Source organism: Ambystoma mexicanum, chromosome 3p, assembly GCF_040938575.1.
Source record: "Ambystoma mexicanum isolate Mex_15411 chromosome 3p, UKY_AmexF1_1, whole genome shotgun sequence".
NCBI classification, from domain to species: domain Eukaryota; kingdom Metazoa; phylum Chordata; class Amphibia; order Caudata; family Ambystomatidae; genus Ambystoma; species Ambystoma mexicanum.
In genome coordinates this window covers 145,780,461-145,806,117 of record NC_090925.1, presented here as the reverse complement: position 1 = coordinate 145,806,117, position 25,657 = coordinate 145,780,461, and the positions used below count along the sequence as shown (strand labels likewise).

Below are 25,657 nucleotides of genomic sequence, written 5' to 3'. Positions count from 1 at the left end.
AGTTTGATCGAAACAAAGGAAAGAAAGTTCAGAAATGCGAGACTCCTCACACGATGCATGACACCTCCAGAAATATACACTATATACAACTTATGTTTGCTCACCAACTCCCTGTCCACCTGTTCCACCCATCTCATCACTGTGTCCCTCTAAATGGCCCGTGCCAGCTTTGTGTTAATTGAACATACAAGAGAAACAAAGATAAACCTTCACTCCCCCATTCCCCTACCATCCCGAGGGAATATAGCCAAATCCCTTTACCCTAACTGTGTGGAACATCAATTTCACCACCTAGGAAATAGCTTGGCAATAGCCGAATTGCGAGTAAAACAGCAAAACCTCATGCACACCCGCTCCCCAAGGAGAACACGGTAGAAGACCTCCAAATCTACAAACCAAAACCCATACAAATCCACTTTAAGTGCTGCAGAGCCAAGCCAGAATATTAAATGCCCCTCTGCCCATCACCACACCGTCCCCCAGATCAGGAACTTGAACATGAACAAGAATAAAACCATCAGTGGGAATACCTAATTGCCACTATCACAAATAAAATCACATCACAAAGTATCTGATCATGAGTAGAGACAGACATGTAATTGGGGAAGCGTATTCCCATTACTGACCCTTTGTGCACGTGAATGTACATGTAGTGAACGACCATCATGGCTTTCCAGATTACAGCAGTCTGAACACATCCAATGACATGTAAACATTTAGGCCCATATTCATGGAATTATTTGCGTGTAGAAGTGGGATTTGCATGCCATTCTGTCCGCATATCCCTGTTTGACGAATGGGGATTTGTGGACAGAATGCCACGCAAATCCCTGTTTTACACGCACATAATTCCATGAATTAGAGCCTTAAAATCTATGTGAATAGAGGTCTCAAAGTACTCCTTACCAACCCCTCAATAAGAAAATGAATGAAGTCAGGCTGGATGGTTATGGCTAAAGCAGATACAGAATGGATTGTCCTCCCTTGTCCTTGGGCAACCAACACAGCATTATTTACCTGGTGGCCATCTTGTGCTTTATGAACTTATGATATAACATTGTGATCCAGGATCCAGCACATGCTCAGTGATATTACAGTGTTTATGAATTATAATATAGACCCACGATAAAGAGCTCACAATTACAAGCAAAAATAAATGTGTGTTTGGATTTTTCCTTGGTTAGTGCCCCTTGGACTTTAATAAGTTGGATCTTACTGAGGAGACTCCTTCCCTTGCTGTGGTACAGGCTTTCTGCATGATTGTATTGTCAGTACACGTGTGTGATGAGAAACAGTGCATTGCTTTATTTGGATGTGTGTTTACAGGTATGGCTTAAGAGACCCGATTAAAAACGTAGAAAGGGATAGCAGTTGTATGTGTTTTGACTACAACAGTATGTACATGAGTCCATAGTTGTTGCAGTACTCTTCAGCTTCATGCAGCCCTCAGACCCTCCATCCCTCTAGCAGTCAAGCTGCCATGGCATTGCTGTTAGGATGTATATGTGTGCAACTATATAATGCCATCTACAGTGCATGATGTGGCTGGAGTGGGCATTCTCTGTAGATTTTGCAGGCTGCAAGTCCTCCACCTTGTGATAGCTATATAGCACAGCTTGCAGTCATTGGGTCCTACAGTAAGTCCCTGGGAGGCAGATGGCACTGTTGGCATGTTGATCCCTTTACATTCTCTTTTGTAAATTAGGGGTCACATTTACTCATTAAAGCGAAATGGCTGCTGTGCTTTAGGCACCGTCTTTGTTTTCAGTCTCATCTTCATAGTCATCAATTCTCTCGGACTCTGTTCAGGATAAAATGAAATAAGACAAATTAATTACCAGGGGGCCGATATTGTTATCTTCAAATATATGCCATTTTCCTGCAGATATATTAGGAAATTAGAAAACGTTTGGTTTTTATATCAAATATGCATCACATAGGCATCAAAGTGCACGTTTTATTATTATTTTTAAAACTGCAACATAACTTGAATTGCACACTAGTGTGTGTGTATTGTGAGAGGGGATAGCAACAATGCGGTCGGTTTCATTTTTAGGTTTAAGTAGCACCCACCCGTTCATTCATTCCTCTATTAAAATTACCGCTGGACAAATGCACACAGGTGGACAGCCATTCGACGAATTATTTGGGTCAGACAGTTAGGGCCAGACGAAAAATGTTTTGAGCCAAATGATAACAGATTCGTTGGCTAAATGTACAATGGTTTTGGGGACAAAGTTAGAATGTTTGCTTTTTTGGCGGGCCATCGAGAGGGTGTATGTGTATAAGAGAGGGAGCGAGAGAATGTTGTTTTGGGGCGAGAATTTCTACTTGCAGACTTAGAGCAGTTGTTGGTACAGAGAGAGCTACTCCTTGAAGAAGTAGTACATTTGTCGTGTGTCTACAGGAGATCTAAAGTTTGAATGTGACTTTAGGCAAAGAGAAATCCTTGCTAAACATTTCTCAAGCCCTATCAAGCTGGTGAATGTGTAAATAATAGTTCTCAAGCAGTGATGAGAATTTCTTCTTCAGGCAGTTCATATATTCTTCAATCATTGGATTTGCTGCTTATAAAATGTCCCCTGAGTGTTTATTCATTAGCATTTATTAAAGTTACTAAAATGGTCATTCAATTCTAAAATAAATTATATCGTTTTAAATAAATGTGTACTTGTAGAGTATGTGCTAAAAAACTGTTGATAAGCAGCTTTAAACGATTATGACCATACAAGCATAATAATCTAATTTATATTGTTAGTGCCCCATACATGCTTGGGTAGAGCTTAGTAAATGCTTAAATTAGGCATTCGGTAAACAGTTTGCTTGCTTAGTCAATGCTTAGGAAAGGCCCTTCTTCATTTTGACTAGAGTATGAATATGTATAACTGTGGATTTCTGGCATCAGATCTGCATACTGTGCAGTCTGGTGGAATTGAATGACGAATGATGTATGTTAGATCATTCCCTTCACGGACTGGATTAATAATTCATTATTAATCTGTAAAGGTAATTCTCCATTTTGACCATTCCTGTCGAAATATATGCTTTGCATTGATTCGAATAGCAGGCAAGGGAGTGCTGCAAGGAGGCCGTGGAGGTCAGTGAAAGCAATCAGCGATGTGATGAAACCCTTGGATGCGGTAGACCAGGGATCCCCCAGAGCCTCTCTCCGCTGCCCAATCTCCAGTGCTGATGGTCAGTGTTATGACAGAGAACAGAGGACTATAAGCGGCTCTACATGGAAGTCACAGCAGTTTGGGTGCTGCAGCAGCATTCATCCAGTGAGCCAGGAGGAAATCAGAGACGTGAGAAATAGGATTGCAAGGCAATTCAGGCTCATAAATAATCATGGAATAGGCGAGAGGCTTCCAAACCCACTTGGGTAACTGTTGTTATGCATACCATCATTGACAGATTGAGGAGAAGATCAGGAGGTTTACGACAATGCAGAAATTAAGAGGCCATTCTAGGCAGCCCTCCGGGGACTCCATGACGACTGCTACTGTATGTGAGCACTGAACTAGTGCTATCCCTTACAATCATGTAATTAAACATTAGCAGAATATTAGGACTGGCCACACCACATGAAAATAGTAAGATGGTGTAGGAAATACATGAGAAGGAGGTAGAACTTAAAGGCACTTGCAGTTGCAATTGGGTGACACAGGGCTAACGAGAAACTGACCAAAACATGGGTTATATTGACACACTTAAGAAGACTATCCCAGTATAAAAAGAGGCAGAAGAAAACATATACTATGGGAGATAGGAAAAAGAGTTTGGGAACTTGTGCAGGTGAAGAGGATCCAGAAGGAGTGAGGAGTACAGATTTCTGGGAGCTGCTGCTCAGTCCGTGGGGTTTATTTTTGAGAGCCTACTGTGGGATGTAGGCAAGGGCCAGAATATCTTGAAGGACATGGAACCGATTTCAAGTCTACTGCGGGCTACAGCCTAGATCCAGCCAAGAATCAGAGACCCACAAGGAGGAGAAGTATAAACAGGCCCTTGCCTGAGGGGCATATAATAATTTCAGCCTGAAAAGAAACCTGCCAGAGGGGGTAGAAATTCCTTCCGGCAATTGCTTTGAGTATACAATAGGATTGGGGTGTACAACCTTTGGCCCTCGAGTGTTGATAACTACTACTGCTACCAGTTCTAGCCAGCATAGTCAGTGGTGAGGGATCATGTGAGTCCACAACATCTGGAGGTCTGCTGTTTGCAGACCCTTTCACTAGATGAAGGGGGAATCAGAAGTTCCTGCATGGAAAACTTGTCTGTGTCAAATCATTCAGAGCCAAGCAAGGCAACCAGGAGCCAAAGCGTTATATTATCTGAGCCCATAAGAAAATACTGCAGAACACATGAGCCCAGAAACAGTGAAGGTACAAGCCAAGAACATGTGCTGGTGTGCTATGAGTCTTAGTTTAGTTTAGTTTATTATTTGGAGAGTGCACCGAACCCTGAGGTATCCAGGCACTTGAGGATACGTGATTTGTTACAGGTACATAAATGTAAAGGATGACAGGGGCTTATTGATCATGTTACAAATTGATCGACAAGCCCACAAAACAATAAGTACATAGAAGGCTACAGCGTCTGAGGGGAGGTACTCATATGTCTAAAGTGCACAGTATTAACAGTCAGACTCTTTACAAAGTGGAACAGGCAACAGGAATACTCAATATTTGGGCAGAGACTGGACTAGAGGGCCAGGAACGATTAACATAAATAAGATCATTGTAGCAATGAGTAGCAGGGCAGTAGGCGTTAGGTGAAGGTTGTTGGGCAAACAACCAGGCTTTTACTTTGGATCTAAAAGTCCAGATGGAAGGTTCAGCTCTGATAGATGTGGGGAGGGAGTTCCAGCGCTTCGCAGCTAGCACAGGTAAGCTAGACCCACCTGCAGTTTTCAGTTTGTACTTAGGGATGTTTAGACAGCGAAGGTAGAAGGATCTAGTGGGTCTGTCAGAATGGTTTCCCGAGAATTTGTCTGTCAAGTATTTGAGGGGCGAGTTAGAGGGGCATTTGTGTGTGATGTCTAGCGTGCGTAGTGAGATTTTGTTGCGCACTGGTAGCCAGTGTGTATCCCGCCTAATGGCTGACATATGGCTAGAACGAGGGATATTTAGTGCTGATCTAAGGACATTGTTCTGCAGGACTTGTAATCTATTCAGGTTTCATTCCGAGGATCCTAGGAATAGGGTATTACAGTAGTCCAACTTTGAAAGAATCAAAGCCTAGCTAGGGTAAGGCAGCTGTAAGTCGACAAGTAAGATTTGCAGGCATTTATTAGTTTGTTGGTGTATGCTGTGGTTGAAGCTGTGGTATTGACTTGTTTTTTGAGGGAAAGAGTAGAGTCTAAGTATACGCCTAGCATTTTGACCTCATTGGCAACTTTGATGATGTTCCCATCAATGTTAAAGGTCTTGTAACATGAGTCAAGTCTGTTTAGACGGGTTTGCAATCCCATAATCTGCAGTTCCGTCTTGTCGTCGTTTAGACAAATGCTATGGGCAGCCATCCACGCCTGGATTTCGAGGTAGATTTCATTCAACATTTTTGAGTTTATGACGTAGCAACCAGAGAGCGTGATGAGGACCTAGGTGTCATCTGCATAAGTTGTGTAGGTACAGTTACTTACCTGTAACTGTATTTCTCCAGCATTGGTATCTTTCATAGATACACATGCTTGAATATTCCCTGTGGTTAGACCGGGAATCCTCAGTGATTTAAAAATAATTATTTATACATATTATTTTTCCATAGGAACAGGCAATGAGAGTTGCCCATTAAGTCTAATGAGACAATCAATTGTGTAGTCCCTCCACCTCACTTTGGTCCTTTATGACCTCAACCAATGAGGCGGGAAGGGCTTAAGCTCCACACCAGGCAGCCATCTTCAGATTTTGAGCCGTATGTAGACTACATATATAATGACTGCCGGGCTTTGGAGCAGCCTCTCAGGGGAGGCGGGAGGGCGGACGTGAATCTATGAAAGATACCAATGGTGGAGAAATACAGTTACAGGTAATTAACTAAGAATTCTCCAGCATTGGATCTTTCATATATTCACATGCTTGAATAGAATACCAAGCAGTTAAGCATGTCCAAAATTGGTTACCTGTCATGATCTCTGCTTCCAAAAGGTCAGGGTTTTCCCAACTCCCTTGGAAGCAGATCCATAACCCAGGTTCCGAGAGCCAACCAGTCCCAATTGGGACCTTTTGGACCCAGTCCTGGCGCCAGTGGCACCAGGATCATAAATATGCCCAGTCCCAGCGCTGGAAGCGCCGGGATCATAATGCTTGGGTGGACTTACCTGCAGCAGACCATGCTGCTTACTTGCCTGCCAGTTGAGCCTCTGATCCTCTTCTGTTTGGAACTACTTTTCCTGTTGGGTGGGGCAGGAGCCACTCCCTAGGTTCAGAACACTGGAACTCTTCTGGAAAGCAGGAACTCTTTTCTTACCTAGGCGTGGCTGTGGAAGGAGACACCTAAGCACTACAGGAGGCTATTTAAACCACACCCGATGGATGAATCTTGCTTTGCGTTATTCTGCATCCTCTGCAGCAGAACGCTCATCGTGTCTTCTGCATCTGATCCTGGGCCTAAGGAAAAAGGCTTACCATCCTGAATCCAGTCTTCAGCAACACCTATAAAGACAAGAAAGAACAGGTTAGCATTACGGTCTTCAGTGACAGCTCTTCACTTACCTGGTCCATCGGCTGTCACCAACGCCTCGCGCTGCATTCCGGCATCTGAAAGACAAAAGCTTACCAACTCTTTGCACGCTCCGGAGGCCTTCGGCGCTGCATCCCGCATCTGAAAGACAAAACAAGGTGCATTTAAAGACATTGGGGAACTTTAATACTCACGTGCCATTACTCCTTTCCACATCTAACCCAGTGGGTATTCCGGCACCCTGCAGCCGCTCCGAACTTGTACATGCAAAATAAAAAGACAGTTAGAGCACATCGTGAAGCAGGCAACAAGCGCTTACTTACGTGCTTCCAGGCGCTTCTATTCATCACACGGGCTCCATCTTCAACTCACTTCAGCCCGTCATCCGCCATCGCCGGAACCCTGCAAAACAAGAGACATCATTACCAAAGACTTTAAAGACATTAGAATTACTCGAAACTTACCGTTCGTGCAGTAAACGACGGTCAGCAGTCCTCTGAAGTCAAGAGGCCTGCTCCCCTTATCCAGTGAAGAAACTGGTTACAGCACCCTGCCCCGAGGCAGATGGAGAGCACGGCGTTCACTTACCTAAGGTGAGAGCGTTAACCTTTGGGGTTCTACAGGAGAAGCGAAAGGGAAGAAGAGAGAGACATTCAATAACCCAGTTCATTAATCCCATATTTTCTATCTGCAGACATCTTACCCTTCGAGTCAGACATACAGTGCACAGAGGTCCAGCCCAAAGAGCCAGCCGTGTGTTACACATCACCTTTGAAGATACGGTATACGCCCAGTCAAGACCGGCGCCTCTACGGGAATCAGGTGAGCGTTACATTACCCCCTGAAGGTTAAACTTCAGTATCCCTAGCGTAAAGCAACCTAACTTAAGCCACATATACTAGGGAAGGTGGGAGAAAAGGCTGCCCTACCCTAAACAAATAGATGGCTGAGGACCGCCTGTCCAACTGCTGATTCCTTGTTGGTGTCTTTTGTTAAGCAGTAATGCTTGGCGAATATGTGTAGCATGCTCCAGGTAGCCGCTCTACATGTGTCTTTTATCGCTACTCCTGTGTGGAATGTGACCAATGCTGCTCTTCCCCTGGTGGAGTGAGCTGTAGGAGGTCTAGTGAGAGAGTCAGCTCTAGACTGATGGCAATAGCTGATGCAATTTGTCACCCAGCGTTCAGAGGCCTTGTTTAGAGATATATTGTCCCTTAGTGCAACCCGGGAATGCCACGAAAAGCCTTGGGGATGCACGGAACTCCTTGGTTCTTTGAATGTAGAATTTGAGGACTCTCGCAACATCTAGCGAGAGCAGCGCTCTTTCTGCCGTTGAAGTGTGGTTGCTGAAAAAGGTAGGGAGTACAATACGCTCTGAGAGTGTCATTTCTGATACTACTAGGTAAGAAGTGAGGATGTGTCCTGAGGATGACGCGGTCCTTCTGGAATAGGGTGAAAGGAGGTTCTGAAGAGAGGACCTGGAGTTCACTGATTCTTCTAGCAGATGTGATGGCTACTAGAAAGGCACCTTTCCAGGATACGATTTTAAGGTCACATCTACGGATGGGTTCATAGGGTGCCTCCATGAGTGCCGACAAGACTCCAAGCGGGAACCGGTTCTGGCATTGGTGGAAAGGCACGTAACAATCCATTGAGCAAAATTTGGATCGCTGAATTGGTAAGTAATGACGCTTGACTAGGGTTTGTAGTATAAGCCAATATGGCGGATCGGTGTACTTTAATGGAGGACAAAGAGAGTCCCGCTCTTGCCAGGTGTAGCAAATATGGTAACACTGGTTCCACTGATGTAGTAAGCGTATCTATATGTGAGGGTTCACACCATTTAGTAAAACGGTCCCCTTCCTAACGTATGTGGTCCGTTTGGATGGTACTCTAGACGCCCAAAATGATGTCCCAGCATTCCAAAGGTAGTGTAAGGTTTGCACATTTTCACTGTTCAGGAACCATGCTTTGAGCGACAGGCTTGCGGGTTGTGGTGGAGAACCTTGTAGTTATGTTGTGGCAGCAAACTCTGTTGCGCTCTGAGGCGAATGGGTGACACTTGGGAGAGGCTCCAGAGGGTCGGGTAGCAAACTTGGCACTCTCATTTCAGAGCTATGAGAATCATCTTGCATGGTTGCTCCTTCACTCTGCGTAGCATTCGTGCTATCAACAGGGTCAGTGGAAATACATACAGGAACCGGCCCGTCCAGGTTGTTGAGAATGCGTCTCCCAGTGATAGAGCCTCTGGGTATCTCGAAGCGAACAGGTGGCATTTCTTGATGTCACGAAGAGACCGATCTCCGGTTGTCCCCACGGTTGTCCCCACATGTCTAGCTCCCATTCGTGGGAGGTTGTGAAATCCCTCCTTAATTTGTCCTCTAGGACATTGTCTACTCCTGGCAGGTGTTCTGCTTTCAGCTGGACCATGTGGTGTAACGCCCATGCCCATAGCTTCTGTGCTTCTCTGGATAGCATCTCTGATCTTGTGCCTCCATGCTTGTTGCTATAATGCATGGAGGTTGTGTTGTCCATCTGTATCGTGACTACTTTCCCTGCTAGAACAGGTAAGAAGGCCTTCAGTGACCAACAGATTGCCTTGAGCTCCAGGACGTTGATGTGTAGTTGAGACTCTTGGGTTGACCACGTGCCCTTCTTCTGTAGTTCTGCTATGTGTGCTCCCCAGCCTAATAAGGACGCATCTGTTCTGAGAAGAAGCGTAGATGTGGGACCTTGAAATGGCATTCCCTGTGCCAGATTTTGTGGGGTCCATCACCATTGAAGTGCTTTGTTGACGATTGGTGGAAGTTGGATGACATCTTCCCATCACCCATGTGCTTGGGCCCATAGGTGGTCCAAGGTCGAATAATTGTGCCTCCTGAGCCCAGAAAGGCACAAATGGTAGTCCTTGACTGGATGAAAAAGAAAAGATGAATTTCAAGTTGTAGTTTGATCGCTAATGTTAGGAAAAAACAATGAAAGCTCAGAGAGCTAAGAGGATTCCACCTTTCTGGTAGACTGCAGTGAAAAATCTGAAGATGGCTGCCTGGGGTGGAGCTTAAGCCCTGCCACCTCATTAGTTGGGGTCATAAAGGACCAAAGTGAATGTCTCATTAGACATAACGGGCAACTCTCATTGCCTTTTCCTATGTATATAAATAATTATTTTTAAATCATAGAGGATTCCCGGTCTGACGACAGGGAATATTCTAGCATGTGAATCTATGAAAGATCCAATGCTGGAGAAATACCCAGTGACTGTGAGTGATTTGGGACATGACAAGCAGGGGACTTTATCCTTGGAACTGTGTGTCTTTTCTTGATACAGACTTGGCTTTGGACTATACCGCAGGTCCTCTTAGAATATACCCTTTCCACTGATGCTGTGGTCTCACTATTCTGACAGTTGCCTAAACCTCACAGCCTAACTGCAGAAGTGTTCCCAAAGAGTACAGAACTCTCCATCCAGATTGCTCCTCAGACTGGACATCTGGCAACACATACCTTTTGCACTATTCATGATTTGCTAGCTCCCAGTCAAATGCAGGATCAATTGAAAAACCCATATCACCTACCATGCCTTGAACAGCAGGAGCTCAGAATTATTATGGGTGCATATCATCCATTATGTGCCTGACACAATGCATCAGTCCAGTAACACTGCTCTAGTAACAGTCCCACATTTCAATAAGACAAGCCAATAAGGTGGAATTGTTCTCAGTTCTATCAACCAACCTTTCCTCCATACTTATGGGACACTGAGTAGCACTAACTCACCCGGGAAGCAAGAATATGAGATGAACAAAATATGTTTTGGAATACTTCCTGGCCAAATTTGGCATTCACTGTGAAATCTGTGTCCATTCTGAAATGCTTGCAAAAAGCTGACTTGGAAGCCCAAGCCGCTGCCTTGATGATGAAGTCCTAGGGGACGTTTCTCTGAAACAGGGGAGTAAAGGCTACTTTTGTACAATTTAGTGGCCCAATTTTCATAGGCCTCAGCACAGAGTGCACCTGCCCCATTCCACCATTACAATTGTATAATTGGTCTTGAGAAGGATCATACACTACTGGACACATGAGGAAAGCGGGATTATAGCTTAGGTTCCAAATTATGTATCCACTCCTACAATTTGTCACAAAAATATCTTTCCATTGTGGAACTAATTGCAAGATAATGCAAAAGAACCCCACAATCTCAAATAAATATACACATATTTCAAAATTGCTAGCCTTGTTTAATCTGAAGACAGTATGCAACACATCTTTCACATTTTCTTATGTCTCTTGCAGACCCACGAAGGCAAAGGGGAAGCTTCACAACAACCCACCACACATCATATCATAGTGTCCATGCATTTGAACTATAGCTTGCAAATGTAGATGTAATGATTGGGCTTATAGATAATGCTGCCCGTGTTGTGCACTATTTATAAGACCAAGTATGGAGAAATACTCTAGTGCTCTAAACCATGCATGAGTGAGGGCGTTTGAATAAGATACTAATATGCTTTACGCGCTCCTAGCAAGTGGCTCTGTAAGTGGCTGTTCGGCTGGGGAAGACTCTACGTGTGATTGAAGAACATTCATCTGGCAGAAACTAGGCCCATTTACCCAGAATCCATCAAAACGGGTAGGGCGCGCGCTCATGCATGCATGCTCCTAGCAAGTGGCTCTGTAAGTAGCTGTTCGGCTGTGGAAGACTCTACGCGTGATTGAAGAACATTCATCTGGTACGCTCCAAGGAAGAACTCTGTTCTTGGATGGACAATTAACCCTAGTAATATATATTACTGGTATTATATAGAATTATAGAGCCTAAACATTTACTTATTTCACTTTCTAGGCAGAAACTCTGGCCATTTACTCAAAATCCATCAAAAGGGGCAGGGCACGCTCCTAGCAAGTGGCTCTGTAAGTGGCTGTTCGGCTGTGGAAGACTCTACGCGTGATTGAAGAACATTCATCTGGTACCCTCCAAGAAAGAATTCTGTTGTTAGATGGACAATTACCCCCTAGTAATATATATTACTGGTATTATATAGCATTATAGAGCCTAAATATTTACTTATTTCACTTTCTAGGCAGAGACTCCGCCCATTTACCCAGAATCCATCAAAAGGGGTCGCGCGCGCGCTCCTAGCAAGTGGTTCTGTAAGTGGCTGTTCGGCTGTTCGCTGCTCACAGCGCAGCCCGCCATCCAGCCAGCCAGCCGCTGAGTTTGTGTTACGTGAAATCTGGCTGCCCGGTTGTCATTTCCTGTTTCTGGGCGTAACATTGCTGTGAGAATATTTTGAGAGTGAAGAATCCATTCCTAAGGTGAAAGCACAGCAATAACAATAACGTTGCACAATTAGATATAATAGTTGAAGTGTGGACTACGGTTCACCAGGAAATACCCAAGAAATTCCAAGTATTCCACTGGTATTAATTACCATACATAAGTCTGTAGCACTAATTCTATACAGGAGAATTATATGCAAAGACCTGCCCGGAAAAAAACAGCTAAGTCGACAGCTTTGCATGCGTATTTGTACGAATAAGTTGTACTGTCTCGCACGGAAACTAAGATTGCAGGTGTGCTGTTGAAGCATATAGCACACACAGCATCTATGCTATAACTGTGGCTGTTGTCCCCCTTGTGCGCTGTTGAATTCTGTTGTAAATTGTCCGCTAGCGAAAGTCTATCTGTCTGTCTGTGTGGTGAATAGGAGTGGTAACATAATACCGCAATACCACACACATGAAGTGTGGTCTGAATATGGATGTTTGTGAGAGTGAGCTGTCGCTTTATAATGCGCTGCGGAGCAGACGTATAAGTATACCTGAAGTTATAACACAACCAAAAAAAACGTTAATCACTTGTAAACAATGAACGGAATATTATAGAAAACTGCTGCCATTAACATCACTGACTCCTTCTATTATGGTGAATACAGTGACTGATGAACTAGTGGTCGATCTCACCAATGAGATGGGCTGCCTCAGCTCTAAATTGATAAAAGATGTTATGTGTGGTCCATCAAGGCCATTTCCAGTAGAGACAGCTAATACAATAGAAGAAGTGTCAACCATATTGGTGCTATCCATCCTAAATCCAGCTGCAACTATACACACACACCAGGGGCCGTGTTATATATAGTCTTGTACTTTGTCACTGGCCTGGAGTGAATGCCAACAGAATGTTATGTATGGTGCAGCTCAGGAGAATGTTGAGTGCATCAGTGTATGAATGTTCTGAGTGAGTCAGTTGGGGGCCTGAGCTGGAGTGAGTGGATGGCCGGTGGGTCTTCTCCTTCATGTGTACTATACTACCTATCCCTGTCCTTGTCCTGTCATCCAGACTACTGTATATACCTGAGAGTAACTGGAACTGTACATATTGTACCAATAAAGCATACCTGGAACAACATCAGTCTCCACAGCTGGTCTGTGTGTCCCGTGTGACTAATAAGAGACTTTATTACAGGCCGCTACCTCTGAGAGGCAAACACAAGGGGCAGCTAAGGAGAAGGACTATAGCTATGAACAAAATATGGTTGAACTTGCAACAAAAGATCACAGTGGGTCATATTGCCAGGCAAGGTTAATTCGGACTACTTTACCAAACTATATCATGGCATATACTAGTGTAATAACATTTCGCACATACTTGCTAATGAAATTCAATACCTCAGAAGCCCTTGAGACAATGGGAGCAAGGTTGGGGGTGCGTTCTGATTTGCGCCTTTGTCGATTATGTGGTGGTGAAGTGAGTGAGTCTCTCTCACACTTGATAATTGAATGCGAAAGTCTAACTAAATTGCGTCATAGGTTTTTAACGTCCTACAGTAATCGGATCGTTTTTAATAATATCACTGACTTATGGTCCAAATTTATGGTAAGTGATGACATTAATCTTATTTATTTCATTGTTTTATTCTGTTTGGAAATGTTAAGGTGCCTTTTGAAGGGGAAAGTTGACTTACTTGTGATATATGTTTTACTGTTTATCAAATTGTTTATTGAGTGGAAATGTTTTTTTTAAATATGTGTTATATATACAAAGCCTTTATGGCTATATGTATATTAATAAAAACTTGAAAACTTAAATATGCTTTACAAATCACCTAGGTGATCATAATTTTAGCTCCACTGCAAGGTCAAGCGATTTGACCAGAATAACATAATTTGGTGAAAATGTGGAGCCCAATACTTCCCTGGTATTAGGGTTTTCGTTTTGGAAGCAGATTTCATCTCCTGCAATTCAATCTTTAGTTTTAAAGAATGTGAAATGCTATCCATAGTTGTCTTTCAATGGCAGTTAATCTGGTTATCAGTGTTCAATTAAAATAGATTTAAGAAACACAGGTTAAATCACCCTGACAGCATCCAAATATTGTAATCTCCTCTGCCACCCTCAAATAGATTCATATTTATCATTAATCTTTGTTAGTGAGGCACAGAAGAACAAACAAACAAAACTAGGATCCACCAGCCAACCAACAAGATTGTATGCCCGCAAGAATGTCATATACTATTATTTTAGTTTATTGCCAGAATTGGGAGATGTTTTTCAAGAGGCGGTGACATGGGTAATCCAAGAGACAAACAACTTTGAGATGTGCAATATGTGAATGGTCACAATTATTATATATAAAGCAACACTATAGTCTATTAAAACATGAGTGAGGCTTTTTTTTTCGAATTCTGAGCATAGTGAATTTAGTAACTTCCAGGGGCTCACAATTGTTGCCCATAATGCATAGTGTGATAAAATAATTTGTACAAGGACACAACACATACTTTTGTTAAATGTTGAATCCGGGAGTTAAGCCCACTTTCCAATATATGCACTTGGCCATATATATCTTCTCATCTCTTGTTGTTAGAAATATGATTTACAATAATACGTTGTAGATATGACTTGCAAAGTACACAAATTACTTTAAAAAAACTAACCACACATAGAATTTTACAGGAACATGTTAGACGAAAGGTCAACGATTTTAGTTATATTTTCTGCATGATGAATGGATGACTACAAAGCCCTGAGTTAAATTAGTGTAGTGTGCACATAAAATAGAGATATTAAGGCTTAACCAAATAGTGTTCATCAAGAATGCCAAAGAACACACATTCAATTCATGCAGATAACATGCAGAGAAGATAATACCTTATGTGTTGGAGCCACTGTAAGGTAAGACAATGCAGCTGCATCACGTTCTGACACCGAACTGTTGTTGATAGACTGCAATGAGAGAATGCATGTCTATTCCTAAAATAAAGTGCTCACATATTTTTTGCTGTTTTTTTCTCTCTCAAAAGTACCCCTCAGCACGCTATATCTGATATGATATGATAGGCTATTTATGACATGCTTAATATCCAGAAGTTCCTAAGCGCGGACCCGGGGATCCCTCTGTGTCGTTTTGCTTCCAAGGCGAGCACATTGCCCCTGAGCTATCCTCCCGAGACCGAGATGCCACCTTTTCGTCCTCTCAGGCACACATGAGGACTAGGGCACACTTGTTGACTGTAAAATAATGTCAACTGCTCATCCTCAATTGTCTCACTCTGATGTGTCATAACTGTGCCACCAGTCTAGCATTGACAAGCTGACCTATGCAGTCCCATCCCAACATGATCAGTGAGGAGCAAGTAACGTAGACTCCAGAGGCACAGGCCTCACCATTCCCCATTGAGCCTAATAGGGAATGGTGCATTCCCGAATGGGCTCAATGGGGAATGGGGATTTCCAAATCCGCCAAACCCGTAATCCGGCGCTAATAGCGCCGGTGGGTTTGGCAGTAGGGCAGATAGCGCCAGTGCTATTAGCGCCAGCGTTACCGCCCAACTCGTGATGAGGCCCAAAGTATGCAACCGTATTTCAGATTTCACTATCCAACAGAAATCAACAACATAATGTGTTTCACAGGTGCTAAAAGAGTTTTAAAGTGTAAATAAATGCAATAAATGCATACGTAGATTAATGAAAGAAATTGCTTTAGTCCAGCGTTTGACATTGTGATTGTTAAAGGCTGCTGCGAGCAAAAATCACTAAACACGTATTTCTGAGACCTACCTGTGGTCATGCTGCCAACATAGACAGGTGAAATAGACCTGCAAAAAGTCTAATCAATTACCTTTAGGCTTTGAGGATCTCCATATAATAGAACCCTTGAAAAAAGGTGTGGGATTGGGTTCAACTATTAACTGTATGTTTCAGAAGTTCGAAAGTCTATTGTCCCATATAAGCAATAGGACGTGCTTCTAATGGTAGTCAAGGTTTTCTGAGTAACATTATGTCCTGGTGAAAGGCTGACACATGTCCTGGGGTTGCTTGTGCTCTAGTGATGAAGGGATGAGACTAACCGGTTCAGGTTGCACAGCCCGTTTTGGGGCGGGACCAAGCATTATTTGCATATGTTTTCCCCCTGTCTCTAAGGGCATGGCAGGCTGAAAACAGATGTTCTGCAGGGATGCACAAAGCTATAGCACGAGTTTAGATTAATTGAAAACATTCTTTCATCAACATTCAGTTTTGCTGGGGTCAACCTTTTCACACTCCAGTATGAGTGCATTTCTAGACTTGCAGTGGTGTGCTGTACCACCTAGAGCATGACTGAAAAGTCTATGTTATCGTTTTAGAATGACGTACCTTCCTTCTGCGTAAAGTTTGATTCCAGTCTTTTGTCTACAGGAAAAACTAGAGGAAAGTGGACAAAGGTAGACAATAATTAGATTGATACCCTTTGTCACACCAAATGTGTTAGCCACGTGGAAAAGGGAGTGGGATTTAAGCACCTCTATTGTGTTGATCGATTGTTACTTTATTAACTACACAGGAACATTGTTCGTACTATGAACGGAATATCTGTCGACTTTCCTGATTGACAAGTGAATAATTTTCTCAAAATTTGCTGAACTAATCCAATATCTTCCAAATCCCCGATGACAGAAAATGCTGCATTTGTTAAGACAGATTTATCTCTCAAATACAGCATGGTTCTGATATTAAAAGCAATTTTAGAAAAGTGTATACAGTAGCCCCTGCTAAAGTGACATTCTGCATTTTGGGTTAAAGGGATAGTCCAGTAAAAAAATGTATTTAAAAAATAGATAAGCAACATTAAAAAAAAAAATACTAGCACTTTTTATTTTTAAACTTCCTATGTAAAATGTTGAGCTATTCAAGCTCAAAATTCGCAAAAGCAAGCACTTTTTATTTTTAAACTTCCTATGTAAAATGTTGTGGCACTAATGAAGGAAAAGCCAGCCAGCTGTAGTAAACAAAAGCTACCGCTGGGAGGCTTTTCCTTCATTGGTTCTGTACGCGGAGGACGGGGACCGGAGACCAGAGCAGGAAAGCTGCAGCTGAATCTCTGCAGAAACACTGCAGCATTTAGCACTGTCAGACCTCTGCTGAAAGTATATCAAAGGTAAACCACATCAATCTGGCAGTTACAGATAGTGCCCGCAAAAAAAGCCAAAGGCAGATCACTGAGGCAGCTTACTGATGAGATGGCGAGCAAGACAGAAAAGGCAGCGGGACCAAAAGTCAATGGTTCCTGTAGCAGAGCCCAGCAGCTACACCTCACCACACTTGCACTGTCGGAACAGATCCAAGATGGCGAACCAGCCTTTTAAAGCATCGGTGCACAACGTGGTAGAAACATTGATCTCAGTCACCCACATGTGCTCATAAACATCCATTAGCCACACATCAATCCCAAAGAGGCAACAAATATGCATGCTAGCTTCAGACCTATAGGGGAGACAGGTCCAAGAGGGAGTGAGTATATAAACAGGGTAATGTGGGCAGTTGGAGTTGTGGAGCAGCAAGCAATGCCGAGGTACAGAGAGAGTGGAACGTTCAGGCGCAGCTGGAGGTGTAGGGGGAGATGCTTAAAGATCTGGACGTTCATGAGGAGGGAGAAGTACGCAGAGAAGTGCAAGTGCTAGAGGAGGTGACGTTGACGGTGCATAGTGTGTGGAAAATCCAGAACAATGTAGATGTGTGATAAAAACTTAGTGAACAAAAAGGAAGTCTGAGAAGGACAGTTGGTAGTTAACATTGGTGACAGTGAGAAGCAAAAGGGGGAAGAGAAGAGATTGGAGGGGATGAAGAGAAATTAAAAGGGGAAAGATGAAAGAGCAGAGAAGGTTGGGAGGGGTGAAGGACGAGGATCAATTAAGAATGTGAAGTAAGTCAGGATACAGAGAGCTGTACCTTTTGTAGTAAAGCAGATATGGTACGTTCCTTGCAGGCATAGGGAACGAGACAGTAGGTAAGGGATACAATGTCTCCCTATCCGTGTGGCAGAATGTCAAGTAGGATAGCCAACAGGCAGCACAAGGCACAGAGCCTAGAAATACAGGCAGGCCCCAAGGCATGAGTGATCGGCAAATCAAACACAAAGGGGAATGTCTCCCTTCCCCTGGCCTCAGGAGAATGACTCCCTTCTCCTGGTATCTCTTTCTCAGAGTTTCTCGATTTTATCAAACCAGGGGAAATGACTCCCTTCCTCTAGTCTCTCTTGTCCTTGATTTTGGCTGTTCACAATACCAGGGGGAATGTCTCCCTTCCCCTGGATGGTCTCATGCCTATTTCACAGTTCACAACACCAGGTGGGATGCCTCCATTCCCCTGGTCTTTCGTGGCCTTGATATTGGCAGTTCACAATACCACATGGAATGTCTCCCTTCCTCTTGCCCTTCTCAGGCTTAATTCACAGTTCACAATACCAGGGGGAATGTCTCCCTTCCCCAGGCCTTTCTGTGGCTCATTTCACAGTTCACATCACCAGGGGGAATGTCTCCCTTCCCCAGGCCTTTCTCAGGCTTAATTCACTGTTCGCAACACCAGGGGGAATGTCTCCCTTCCCCTAGCCCTTCTCACCTATACTCTGATCGATTTGGGGCCACAACCCTCATTTCTTTAAAGATTTGTTTAGGCAGACCTGGTTCACTTACCTGCCAGCTACTGCCACAAAGAAGATGGCTAGTGAGGCTCTCTCTCTCAAGTTGCAGGACCCATACCCAGCTTTCTCCTCTGTATGTTCTTCCTGATAGACCTGGTTCACTTTCCTGCCAAGTACTATTATTATTATTTAATTCTTGTAGAGCACCACATGCCCATAGTCCTCAGGGTGCACAAAAAACATAAAAAGGACAGGTACAAGACAGACAAAGGTCAGAGTCAGTAACATATAGAGGCGTCCTAGGCGTCCTAGGGGGTAGAAGCTAGTATTCAGTCAGGATTGAGATTGAAGAGATGGTATTTGACCAGTTTTTTGAAGAGGCAGAGAGTTCCTGCTGATCTTATTGTACAGGTAAAGTGTTCCATAACAACAGAGCCTGGACATCAAATAAAGTGCCTCCAAACCGGACATGTCAGGCACTTGCATACAATTACTCACACTTGATTCCCATTACCCTTCCCCACTGGGATAAAAGGTCGAGCATGAAAGTATACGGAGAGTGAGGCAAAAGGCACGGAGGAGCGAGACTTCCATGGTGGCAGCTGTATCGCAAAGGAGTGTTGGCAGATTAGGATGTGGCCGTGAGAGGGGAGAAGCCCTTTACCCCATTCTATGGTGATTGATGAACTCTTGATGGTCGGTGAACAGCGCAAGCAAAACCTAGAGGGAAGATTGGGAAAAGTTCCACATTCTGTGCACAATATCCGGGGCCCTCCTGCACATCTGCTCGAGGCAGGGAGGAGCTGCAGCCGCCGGAGTATCATCCTTGGCTAGAGAAACAAAGCCACTGATGAAGAAGCTTCATGTAACCAGTGAGTCAGAGGCAACTGTGCAATACCAGCGTGCTTTTGAAGCAAGGCTGCGACCGGAGGCCAGATGGCAAGAAGGAGTTGCCAGTTAAAGGAAAAAAGTCTCAAAGATAAGCTACTGCAGAGTGGTCTGGCACCTGGGGTGCCCAGTAGAAGGTCTCTGGCGGGGTGTCTTTGAGTAAAAGTGAAAATCGTAACGAACGAAGATCGAAGTGGTCATGTGAAGGTCAGAGCAAAACCCCTTTGCACAATCGAAAGGCTTCAAACTTACAATTGCTTACAAGTGAAAATAGGCATGCGCCCGAATGAGGGGAGCCTTTACCTGTGTGACATTAGGAAAACGGATGTGGACTTGAGCCCGACTGAGGGGAGCCCACCCAAAGGAAAAGAGAAGGGTCTGAGCCCGACTGAGGGGGAACTACAATGATCGTCGTGTGAAGAGAAAGGGCTGAGCCCGACTGAGGGGGACCTACAGTGATCGTAGTATGTGAAATTGAGGATGTGAAATGTACAGCAGGATACTTCCCAGTTGGAGACTTTTGTTTGATCCTGAAAAGAGTAGCTCAGAAAGACCCTGCCTTGCCTGAGAGACTGCTTCCATGTGCCAAGAAATACGAGTGAAGTCCCAGCTCGATTCCTGTTCCACTTTGTCCCATGCCGAAACGTGGGACAGGGGAAGCTATAGTTCAGCAGTCCTGACCTACCAAACTCCTTGGACCTTTTCATTTTGCTGCACACATTGTTGTGTTGTACATGTTATCATCCCACACCCTTTTGTTGCATAGACTAAGGCTTGGCAATTGTTTTTTTTTACAATAGGCCATCTTTATTTTTGACACGACACAACTAGGAACGCGTTTTCTTTATGTTGATGGATGAAGCTTGATCCCATCTTTAGAAATTAGGTTTAGAATAGGCGTTTTTCCAACCCATGCAAAGTTCAATGAACACCCTTGAACTAATTATTGTGTTTGGTCGTGCTTCTGATACCATGCGTTCCTTACACTGTCAAGGAATAATTACTGTCAAATAGCCACAGGAAGAGCAAATGTGGGAGACGTGAGTCTTCATTGTAAGTTCTTCATCAAAGAACTGCGCCTGTCGTCTTCACATTCCTAGAGACATTGATGTTATTACCAGCTATACAGAAGGAAGGTTGGTAGGATACCTGTGGGTCTGGGCATTACACAAATATTAATGTACAAAAAATAAAAACATAAATAATTAAATAGTAACTGGAAAAAGCTGGGTATAGTTCTTTAAGATGTGGGCCAGATGCTACAATCAGGAGTTCAGTCGTACCACTGTTTAGAGCCAGTGAGTTGTCAGACATCCAGGTCTGCACTGCATCATAGATTTCTTTTACGGCAAATGAGTCCTGTATGTAGTTTCCGCTGAGCTCAAGGACCATCATAAGGCCTGTTGCTTAAGGTATTCTTCTTAGCTATATTTGGGTCCCTGACCAGACGTCTGCTCTTCCAGATCTCAGTCAGCACAGGCACTGCGGACCGTAGAGGAACAACTCAGCGCCTTTGCTCGTGTGCCTGTCAGCGGCTTCCTCCTCTCTCCATGCTGGACTTCCTCCACGCTTGCGGATCCTTCTGGGAGGGTCTGACAATGAAGTAAGTCCGTCATTGCTTTTTATTTCCCCGTGCCATGGATGACTAGACTGCTCACCTAAGTCCCATGAGGCATTCTTCGTGGCTCTGTACCTCTTCCTCATCCCAGTACTTGTTTGGTACACTTCCTTTGGGAAGTCAACACTCTTCTTCGTCACAGTATTTCCTAGAGTTACAGACTTCCAAAGGTAAATAGGAATACTACGTAAGGTGTTAGTGTAAATGGGGTATGGAGGTATGTAGAGTAGGCAGGGAGCGGTGTTTCCAGAGGTGTGGGTAGGGCTGGAATACCACATTCTCCTGTTGTGTCCTTCCTGTATCCAAGAGAGGGAATCCCTCCCCATGAGATCCACCCGCTGAGTACCACCCCCAGGGGGACTATCAGGCAGCGGCATCATCCTCTCGGGCCTCATGAGAAGGGTCTACCCGTTGGGGAGAAGGGACGCCATCATGGGATTCGTCACATAGGGTTAGCTACAGTACAATTATACTCTGAGATTGGGATGGGAACTTTAATGGCACCAGGCATATAATGACCCTCCTGGCCCACCTTACTTATGGGAGTGGCGGGAGAACTGGAACTACAACCGGAACTCCTACATTTCCTGAAAGGCACAGGCCTGCAATGGCCCCCAGAAAGGCACAGCAGGAACTTGACATCACAGGATGGTGCAGATGTATGTTTAAACATTGTGAGTGATATTGGTGAGAGACTCTATGAAACATTCTGAGAAAATCTGTTTCAAGCGAGAAGACATCCTTTCTTTCTGTTTGCCATTTTGTCCCAATTTACCTTTGTGCACCAACCCAAATATATCAATTTTGAAAATGTGCTAAGCGTTGTCAACTGTGGAGTCAATTTATCTCCATGACACCATCTTCTCCTTTCTGGGACAACACTTGCACTGACACCACTTCCAGTATGTGCTTTTAGTGCAAACGACTCACAGGCATCTGGTTGAATCAAGGCCAGAGATGAAGTGCATTCTTCCTTGAGGTCATTGAAGGTTTCTTTGTGGCAGAGCATTTAACAGACTTATGAGTCAGTTGATTAAGTTGTTGCACCATTTGAGAAAGGTATTTTATACATCGTCAATAAAAGTTGATGAATCCTAAAAACACTCCAGTTCCTTGAAATGTGTGGGATAAGGCCTTTCAAAGACTGCTTGAAGCTCCTTCAAATACATGTTCACCTTGTTGAGGTTCATTCAATAACCCAGGAACTGTTTTTATGATCACTGTAATACCATCAGCACTTGTTCAAGATGGTCCTCTCAATTGGAGTAGTAGATAAATATGTCATTGAGGTACATTGCCATGGAAACCCCACACAAATCCTGAAACACGCCAGTAATAAAGTGCTGAAAAGCCATGGAGGCATTACATAGATGGAAGGCAATGATTGAACTCAAAATGACTGTACCTGGTCATAACGTTGGTCTTCCATACACCTCCTTTTACAGATGCACACCAAGTCTTAGGCTCCTCATAAGTGCAGTTTTGTAAAACGCAATGCATCTTGAACCTGCTCAATCAAATTGGGGATGAGTGTAAGTTGGTAGCAGGACTTGAATGTGATGTTATTTAATTCCATGTAGTTGATGCACACCCAGAGATTCTCAGAGTTCTTCTCCAAGAAAAAGAATGGGGAAGTGGCACGTGAGTTAGAGGGGTGTATGGACCACTTCGGCAGAGATACAGTGCAATAACCCTTCAGGAGGCAGTCTTACTTCGGGCCAAGGAGTAGATCCATCCATGTTGCATTCTAGGATCTCGTACTGTATCGAACAGACAGTCATATAGACGAGGCGGGGCTAGTTTGTCAGCTTCCATTCATGATAACGTCAGCTAATGAATGATATTCTCACGATATTCCAGTCAATGAAATTGACACAGCAATGAGTACAGAAGCTATCACAGGAACCTTGCATGTGAACTTGGGAGCCCCAAAGAAAAGACAGTTGGTGATTGGGCCAGTCAATTCTGGCATTGTGAAGAGAAAATCAAGCCATTACCAAGGTTTGGTGAAACATGAACTTCAAGTGAATTAACTCCTGATGCGCCAGAATACACATTTGTAGAGTGAAAATGTAGAATGATAGTCACATGGACATGGAGGTCAGTGGAGACCCATATATTGAGTATATTAGGTCTGGCTGGGGTTTCAGGAATAAAGTTGCTGCTTGTTATAGATTCAACGAAGCTGGCAACTTTCACAGGTACAGATGTTCCCCAAAACTCAATGGGTACTTAGACTTGTAGGGATGCTTCAGACAAAGAGTTCACAAAATGGGACACAGGAGGGGTATGGATATCCCAGGGGAAGAGGTTCCCCTGGTCTGAAAGCTTTGGCATTTCCAAAACTTGATAAGGGCAGTCATGTAGGTGATATTCCCCCTAAGTGCAGTCTGGTAAAACAGAACATATCCCTGACTTGTTCAATCAAATTGGGGATGACTGTCAGTGGATAACGGACCTTGAAGGTTTTATGATTTAATTCCCTGTAGTTGACGCACAACCAGAGTTCCACAGTTTTCAAGTTCACTTAAAATATTGGGGAGCTAGTGAATTAGTTAGTGGCATGCATGAACCCCTTCTGCAGCGATGCATTGTTTTAGGTCTTCAGGAGGCACACTGCCTCTAGGAAAAAGGAGTAAATCCATCCATGTGGGATTCTCAGGTCTTGCACTAGGTCGAATGGACAGTAATATAGATTTGGGAGTATTGTGTCAGCTTCCATTGGTGAAAAATCAGCAAAGGAATAATATTCTTCTGGTATCCCATTTAATGAAGTTGCCACCGTATCGAGTGCAGAAGCTAACACGGGAACCCTGAAGGTGGACTTCAGAGTCCTGAAGAAAAGGCAGTTGATTCTTGGGCCGGTCGATTCTAGGATTGTGACAGAAAACCACGCAATTCCCAATATTATTTGTAGATTTGGTGCACAATGAGTTCAAAGTGAATTAACTCCTGTTGGTCTTAAATGCACCTTTGTAGAGTGATGGTCACATAGCTGATCGCCATAGAGGTCAGTGGGGATTCATTTACGGAGTAATAGCGTGTTTCCTGGCAAACCATATTTCCATGTACGTGCCGGTGGCTCCAGAGTCAACAAAGGCGTCAACCTTCACAGGGGCAGAAGTTCCCAAAAATGAAATGGGAACACAGATATGTGGGGATGATTCGGACGAAGAGATGACAGAAGATGAGCGCAAGAGGGGTCTTGCTATCCCTGTAGGGGATGTCTCCTTTGCCTTCCAGCGTTGCAATTTTCTGAGTTTGCTAAGAGCCATTAATGTGATGTTTATTTCCACAAAACATACATGGTTTTTGAGATGTCTCTTGAACTTTCCTCTGGAGAGAGCAGACCAAGGAGCTGACAAATCTCCATAGATGTGGACACTAACTCCTTTGTGACCTCAGTTTTCGTAGGCCTCAGTGGCCTAATGAAAAAGGAACCAAAACTAGTCTCTGGAAGTACACAATATATGCAAGAAGGTCTCTTGCATCCTGATTTCGAGTTAGTATTTTCACTCTATTAGTCATAAATGAGGAATGTCTAGCAAACTTCATTTTGGACTGGGCGCTAAATTCAGTGCACTCCCTAAGAATGTGGTCATCGGAGCTTAGTAATGGGGTGCCCCATGTCAGAGCATCACCTCCCAAGTGTGAGCTTAATTCGGAAACAGTGAGGGTTTTATACAAAAATAGATTGGACACGGTGGGATCTTTCGTCTTCTTTCAGCCTACAACCATTTAAATCAGAAACCCCCCACACCTTCTTTTAGTGTCTGCAATAAACTTGCATACAAGCTCTTAAATAACATGGCAGGTCGTACCTCCCCAACCATAAAACAGTAGCCATCCAGCTGTGCACGCCTAACATCACCATAACCAAGAACGGGCAAGTGGGGGTTGGTCCCAACCCCTTCTGCATGACAAATCTACCTTAAAGCTATCGTCCAATAGATTGCATCTCCTACGGCATGACAAAACCCCTTACAATCATATATAAACAAAGCCAACAGCACTCTCGATGGCTGCGGGGGAAAGAGCTCCCGACCAAAGAATGTTGGGGCCTTCACAAACTGGGCCTCAGTAACAAAGTGCCTATGGTAGCGATGGAAAGTGGCCGAATGAAGATGTGTCACGGCAACAGCAGACAAGAAAAAATCATCCCTCCCACCACCACTTCCAGACAAAACTCAGCCATGGCAGAGAGAACGGTGAGACAGTTAGGTGGAAGGTGGGAGGGTAACAGAAAGCGACTGAAGACAATGATTACCCATATGGTAAGGGAGAGATAGGACACACAGGGCCTGATCTGCATTCACCGCCTCAAAGAGTAATGAGCAAATGTTATAACCACACTGACAGTGCACAAGGCAGAGCTCACACATCCAAGCTCAGTTGAGGGAACCCGCGTGGTGCGCACGTAGCCAGCACAGTGAAGAGAGACGGTCTTCGTGTATCTGATTGGCACAGGGTTTCAAGACAACCACTCATTGGTGCAAGTGGCACTGAGGGACACAAATGAACAAATTGAATTCAGGTGATGTACGCCTTGAGCATTCCCGTTGCTATG

The 25,657-nt window shown here is 44.0% G+C and overlaps 1 protein-coding gene across 2 annotated transcripts in view; it reads right to left on the bottom strand.

Moving 5' to 3' along the window:
* Positions 1-1,283: 1,283 nt before the first annotated feature.
* Positions 1,284-25,657, bottom strand: part of LOC138579502 (uncharacterized) — a 1,088,345-nt gene continuing 1,063,971 nt past the window's right edge. The window contains exons 14-15 of one of the 2 annotated variants that reach the window (XM_069649821.1): positions 16,322-16,369; positions 1,284-1,801 (exon numbers count right to left, since the gene is read on the bottom strand). In XM_069649821.1, the coding sequence (XP_069505922.1) occupies positions 1,746-1,801; positions 16,322-16,369 (104 nt within the window). In that variant the 3' untranslated portion in view covers positions 1,284-1,745. The remainder of the gene's footprint in view (positions 1,802-16,321; positions 16,370-25,657) is intronic. The other variant, XM_069649823.1, reaches the window with a different exon arrangement.